We start from the raw sequence: 7,096 nt of genomic DNA, 5'->3' as shown, positions 1-7,096 counted from the left end.
TTTCTATCATATGTATATTTGTTTGTTTCGCTCGACTCTTATGCTTCCTACCCAGCTTTGCTAGCCAAGGACATGTACTGAGAGGGAATGATTCTCATACATCCAAACCTTGAACCAAAAACCCATGCCATTTGTGTCCACAATATCTACCTATATGTGGTATTTCACCACCACTCCAAAGTGAATTGCTTGTGCCTTCAAACATTATACCTGTTTTGTGTTTTGTTCTTAGCTCATGAGCAAGTATTGAATGGTTTATTGTCTTTTCATGACTTCATTCCGTGACTAGCATGAATAATGTGCTAAGTCCTTATTATTGCAAAAAGAGCAAGGCAACCGGGTACCCATCCCAAAACAAAATATAAAATAAACAAATAATGTTCCGCACATTATGTACTGGATAGATCCTAAATAATAGTGGGCTTGTTCTCCCGGATGGTCTGTGCGACATCCTTGACAATGACAATTATGTTGGTGAATGTTGTCAGCTCGTCGTCGCCAAAGACACCCCTCTTCCTTACATGCGTACACCTTTTCAGGGGCGTTACGAGGCTTGTCAGGGGGGCATCAAGGATCACCGTGTCCGACTCCTGCGTGTCAGCATTCCCAGCCGACGGCGCAGCTGGAGGCGTGACCAAAGGCTCACTTGAGCCCATGGCGTACTTGTCGGTGGCGAGGACGAACGCAAAGATGGTCTACATCTCATCGTAGCTGGTAACGGCGTAGCCGACGTCCCTCCCCTCCTATGAATAGAGGACCCCCCTCCTCTCCTCCAAACACACTTGCTTTCGGGTTATTTCTCTCTCCCTCGCTTGCATCTAAGAAGTACTTCCGTACGATTCTGTCCAAGACGACGGAGTCCTGCTGAAACAAAAGCACAAGCGGCTGCAACGCTGCAAAGGGGTTGTGTGTTCGACCCTCTGAGGAATAATAAGGTGGAGCTCTATCTACGTTCATGCTAGAATACTCATCGACTTGGCGAAGGCCTGCCCGAGCTCTACATCAACCAGACTTCGAAGTCATGCTCGGGTTCATCACCAGCCTCACTGGATCTTCTGCAAACCCCATGGTGAGAATACAATGATCCTACCCGTGGTTTAATTTAGATATTTGGGTGATTGTGTTATTAATTTTTTGTGTGTTACACACAGAAACCCTTCAAGGCGATACTCGTTGAGCCCAACCTTTTGAGCCATTTTGTGCTTGTCGCCGACATGCACTACTTTGGTTCTATCCTTATTGACGCCAAAACCTTGGAGGTATCGGATTACAAAATATAATATTTTCTTAATTTTTTTTCCGACCTAGCCTCCTCCAATAGAAAGAAGAAGCCACCACCTCCACCTCCGCCATAAGTCATTTCTCCCTCCTTCAGTCTAGCCAACATACAAAGGGGTGGAGAACCCGATATAAGATAATTTTTTGAATAAAAGTCGAGTTTTCTATAGATTAGTTTAGGCTTTTGGTAGCTGTCTTTTTTTTTCTGTCTCCACATCAATAAAGATGTCATTGTACACAATAAGTGACCTTCGACCCTTCATTTGATAATGAGGTCTTATTCCCAATCTCAATGGTAGTATTGGAAGGTAAAATTTCTGTAAGTATGGTTCTTTAGATCTTAATTGTTGGGATTGGTTTTGAATTTTTTTTCTTATGGTTGCCATGAGGAGAATTGTTCTCGCAATATTTATCCAACTGCTACGTCGTGGACGTATTTTTGGCTTTCAACGATGTCGGTCAAACTATTCGGTTGTTTTTCCCTGAAATGCGTATGTTGGTAGTCTTGTCGATGTCAATCGATTATTTTAATGACTACGCATGTGCACAAGTCTTAAAATTGCTGCTTAAATTAAAATTACTAGGCAACCCTTGTTGATATTGCAAGGTTTTGGTTTGATATTTATGTGATGTTTATACTAAAAAAAAAGATTGTCTCTTGGAGGAACAAGAGGTTGATGACCTCGACGATTTGCTTTTTTTTTTTGTTTTGGACTGGGGGTGCTATTTCAAATATATCTTTATCATGCACTAATACTATTTTAAATATATGTGTTATTGTTTGCAAAAGGAATTTACAAAATATTTTCAGCCGATGCAGACGAGGCATTAGTTTTGCTAGGGTAGGTTTATTTTCTAAAAAAAATACGCTGTACGGTCTGTAGGTGAGTGATGACGATTGACGGGACATACCGTCTGCGCATCGTATGGGAGAGCGTAAAGAAATCTCGGTAGCCCTGGTGGCCACAAGGTGCTGGGATCACATAGCCCCCAGAGGCCAGAGGTGAAGCGCCCTGTGCTACGCGCCCAAGACATAAATACTCTTCTCTTCGGGCGTGCAGCCGGAGACATAAATTACGGCAACCTAACGTAACGCCTGCAGATACGGTACGGTGGGGAGCCATTTATTTTGCCCTCTCCTCTGGCTGGTGGTCATTGTTAAAAGAATCGAATCCATCCGCCTCTTCAATGTGCAGGTGCGCGAGCGCGGAAAGTTACCGCGCTTTTTGGGATCCTCGGTAGAAATTTGTATGGTAAAAAATCTTGGGCTTTTAGTGCTCGTTCAAACGACGAAAAGATCAGCTTTGACGGGGAGGAAAAAAATAAAATTTGGGGGGAAAGTCGGTCCAGCGTACCAGTACTGCCCTTTTTAAGAAGGCCAGAGAGCAAAGCTGGAGAGGCCAAAACCCTCTCACCACCAAAACCCCAGCCAAACCAGACCGGCCGCCCCTCTCCTCTCTGCCTTCTCTTCTTCCCTTTACACCGTCCTGTTCTGTTCTAAAGCAAAGATCAGAGGAGGAAGAAGCAGGGCGAAGCGGCAGAGGGAGAGAGGAGGCGCAAGCTTTTTCAGATAGGTTTGGAATGCAGCAGCAACACCTGATGCAGATGAACCAGGGCATGATGGGTGGCTACGCCGCTTCCCCTACCCCTGTCACCACTGATCTCATTCAGCAGGTCATCATCCCCTCCCCCAAATCTCTCTTCCCTTTTTTCTCTCCCCCTTTTCTTATAAGTATATGCACGTATTCATCTAGGAGTATCTCTTTCCTTGGTGCGTGCCCTAATCTTTTTCTTTCTTATTGCTTCCGTTTCCGTATTCTCCTTCTTCTTCCTTTGGTTCCTGACTGGTTTCTCTCTGTCTCCATTTCTTTGATGGAACTCGTCTGAAAGAGCAGCTTTTCCGGTTCTCGCTCTTTTTCCAATATGGTGTTATCTCTGCTCTCTCCTCGCCCTTTTTGATGTTCTTTAAGCCTGTCGCGCGTCTTTTTCATTCAATAAAAACCCAGTTTCGCTTTGATCTTTGTTAAGCGATTTGAGAATAGCCATAGAGGGCATGCTCAGTTCTGACCCCTCTTATTTTTCTCCCAACCCCCTACACGCCCTGGCTTATTTTTCCGCTGATCTGTTCTCCATGGTCCCTCCTAACACCTGATTTCACCTGCAGTTCAAACTGTTGCTGTCTTTTTGGTCCCTGCTTTTCTTCATCTTCGTTTCCCACACGATATGATATTGAGTTCCGCATCATTATCCCCCCCCTGAAAAGATCTTTCTTTTCACACAGAAATATATCCTATTTTTAGCTAGCTTTGGTCGGTGCTCGGGTGTCCGTGATCACACCTGCCCCCCTCTCTAGCATTTGGCAAGCAGTGAACATGCCGGACCTGCAGCCAAAACCGACATTGAATCTTGCCCCCTTTTCCTACCAGGTGCATCATGTGCAATCTTCTATCAGAGGAAAGGGAGTAAAGGCCCTGATATTTCCATAAATCTCGCTAATCAAACGGACGACGTTTCAGGGGGGTGACTACATTTTTGTTGTTGTTGAGAATAAGGCATGTTTGTAGAAAGAGATTAGCATTCAGGCTGGCTGGTCACATGGCCTTATTGGCCCAGCCCAGCCAGACATGATCTGGTCCATGTTCATGTGGGTAGTAGGAATGTAGGTTCGCTTGCGCTGTACCGCGCCCCATTGGTCTTTTGACTGCTAGATCCCTAAAGTTGGCTTAATGCTGATACAACAGCCAGGCCCCCCTCTATGTGTGCTTGTCCTTGCCTTGCTGATAACCTGTTAAAATGCTGCCGTGTCAGTCAATCATTGACCTTAAGCTTGGTAGGATTGGTCGTTGCCAGCCAGATCTTTTCTAGTATCTGTGCGTATAATGGAGACACGAATCTCCAATGGAGTGCCTCATTGGTGATAAACTGATGTGCACATATGTTGTGCTTGACTGACAGATGTGGGTAAACATCCAGGACATGGATGTGTTGGCAGTTTGGCACTGACCTGCTTATATCTGGTTTAGTACTAACAATGTTCAGGAGATATAGCTGTACTGAACTTTCTTAACATTTTCTGCGTTTGCAACTGTGCAGTACCTGGATGAGAACAAGCAGCTGATCCTGGCCATCCTCGATAACCAGAACAACGGCAAGGTGGACGAGTGTGCACGGTGAGCCGCATCTCCCATCTCATCTGATCTCCTTGTGAACTACTACTAGCAACTGTGCTGTTGAGCATGCATCTTATGGTAGCTTTTGCTATCCTGGATCTTATGGTAACATCAGTTAGGACTAGTGTTAACAAGAACTAGAATATGCTAGTACGTTGGTCTAAAATCAAGGGTCTTCCCATTTTGGGACAATCAAATGTGTTTATACAGATAAAATGATCCATGGATGTAGGCCTTAATGTTGATGCTACTAGTTTTAGTACTGCGTTGGTTGAGACGTAGTTGATCCGTTGTAGCTCTAGCCTAGGCTGATCCATACAGTACTTATTTATCAAAAGTGTCCTTCTGATAAAGCAGTACTGTTTCTTGTTCAGTGCACTGTTTCTCTGAAATGTCAATGACACACAACAGTTTCGTCTTCATTTCTCAATCATAAGTGTCACGTAACGGCATGCATGGTTCATGTTCATGTAATATGCTTTGGTGACAGGAAGGGCTGTTTTGGTTACCCTCCTCCCACGTTTTTTGCTTATTGTTCGTTGCTGTAACAGGCTATACAGCGCCTACACGCTGAGCCTTGTTTTGTCTGAAACTTACTGCTGCGCTTACTGCAGGAACCAAGCTAAGCTCCAGCAGAACCTCATGTACCTTGCCGCCATCGCCGATAGCCAGCCTCCTCAGACGGCGTCGCTGTCTCAGGTTCTCAGACGTTGCGATTTAAACTCTTTATGGAGTAGTTTAAGTTCATCGTGAGAGTAGAACCATGGCTAACTTTTTCATCGTTTGGCATGCCAGTACCCGTCCAACCTGATGATGCAGTCCGGGCCGCGGTACATGCCGCAGCAGTCGGCGCAGATGATGTCGCCGCAATCGCTGATGGCAGCGCGGTCGTCGATGATGTACGCCCAGCAGCAACAGGCCATGTCGCCGCTCCAGCAGCAGCAGCACCAGGCAGCTGCCCACGCGCAGCTGGGGATGTCCTCCGGCACGACCAGCGGGTTCAACATTCTCCACGGCGAGGCCAGCATGGGCGGCGGCGGTGGAGGCGCCGGAAACAGCATGATGAACGCCGGCGTCTTCTCGGACTACGGCCGCGGTGGCGCCAAGGAGGGGTCAACCTCGCTGTCGGCCGATGCCCGTGGTGGCGCCAACTCCGGGGCGCACAGCGGCGACGGGGAGTACCTCAAGGGCACCGAGGAGGAAGGCAGCTAGGCCGGCAGCGTCCTCGCTAGCACGGGCCTCGCACTTGGCGTAGCATCAGCAGCAGGAGTAGCAGGTAGTATTCGAGGATGTAGTACGTGGTAGTGGCAGATTAGCAGTAGCTAGGTGGCTGCAGTGGTTAAGCTTAATTTAGGTGTGTTCCATGGAACCTGGAGGTGGTAGTGGCCTGCAACCGCATCTGCAATCCCTGCGTGCAGGTTCGCTTGTTTTGGATGTGCATGGCAGGTTCTCGATCCATCCTTGTTAAGATGTAGTATGGAAAATCGCGGGTTGTGTGGTGGTGACGGTTTGTGAACACTCAATATGTTATATCTAGTGCTGAATGCTCATGGTGTTTTCTTCTTCATTTGCCTTGTGTTCGTGGCTACTAAATCTAAGCTAGTACAAAACCGTTTGGAACACAGGCAATTGTTAAATTTGAGTACGTAGTTTGTTTTCCTTGTGGCTTATAGGAGGTTTACCCGGAGAACGGGCTTAAGCACAGACCTAGCTAATTTTCAAACACACCTTATTTGTATTTGTAGGTGAGTTTAAAAACCTAGTTTTTTTTTAGGACTCACGGCTCTATTGATTCAAGACAATGTTTTGGGGAATGCAAAAATCATTGTGACAATACACCCGGCAACCTATACAGCTAGACCGTGAGCTTCACCATCAGAGGTTCGATTTTCATGCTCGACGCTGAAGAGAAGAGGGCATCGTCGCCTTTATTTCCTGGATGATCCCATAAATACCGAAGTACCTCTGCTTCATGTTGTTAATTACTTCCAGGAAATCTGCACAAATATGCTATGTAGCCTAAGACCTTGCTCAAGAGCCAAGGCTTCACGGCAAGCCAAAGCTTTAAGGGGGTTGTGATCACCATCTAGAGTGAGGGATGAGGCACCCAAAAATTCGCACAAACTGATAGGTACATAGCGGGCTCTACTGCCCCCCGTCGTGGATCAGCCTTCTATGAGCATACCATATCGCCCAAAGGGTTAAGATCATCTCAATAAAAGCTTCATGGCTGACAGGCTGAGGGATTCGATCGTAGAGAAGATCCATTTCTTTACTGGAGGTTCCTCAGTCATGCACTGCGTTGGGTGATATGTTCATCTACGAGCGCCTATACGCAACGAGACATTGTGCATTCGAGTAGTGAGTGTGTCCATGAGTCATCCATGCCACATATTTAACAAGTACGCATGTCGGCAATATGCCTGTGATCAGGGCCGAGCCGGCGAAATCTAGGGCCCTATGCGAAACTCTAAAATGGGGTCCTATCTTACAAGAAAATTTAAGTATTCAACAAATATATGGTATATGTTTTAATATCTTACACAACAAATGAAAATATTAAGAACCATACCAATTCTACTGATTGTCGGAATACACTTTTGTTTCTTTTATAACAAACTAGCACAAAACCCGTGCGTTGCTACGGT

At 46.1% G+C, this 7,096-nt stretch overlaps 1 protein-coding gene across 1 annotated transcript; it reads left to right on the top strand.

Annotated features, from left to right (window-relative positions):
- Window positions 1-2,859: 2,859 nt before the first annotated feature.
- On the top strand, window positions 2,860-5,660 carry LOC124687721 (GRF-interacting factor 1-like). Its single transcript, XM_047221472.1, has 4 exons — window positions 2,860-2,952; window positions 4,372-4,448; window positions 5,063-5,147; window positions 5,244-5,660. The coding sequence occupies exons 1-4, from the start codon at window positions 2,860-2,862 to the stop codon at window positions 5,658-5,660; spliced, it is 672 nt and encodes a 223-aa protein (XP_047077428.1).
- The last annotated feature ends 1,436 nt before the right edge of the window (window positions 5,661-7,096 follow it).

Source organism: Lolium rigidum, chromosome 2 (assembly GCF_022539505.1).
Source record: "Lolium rigidum isolate FL_2022 chromosome 2, APGP_CSIRO_Lrig_0.1, whole genome shotgun sequence".
In the NCBI taxonomy this organism is placed as follows: domain Eukaryota; kingdom Viridiplantae; phylum Streptophyta; class Magnoliopsida; order Poales; family Poaceae; genus Lolium; species Lolium rigidum.
Note: the sequence above shows the minus strand (reverse complement) of the source record. Positions and strands in the feature narration are given on the sequence as shown.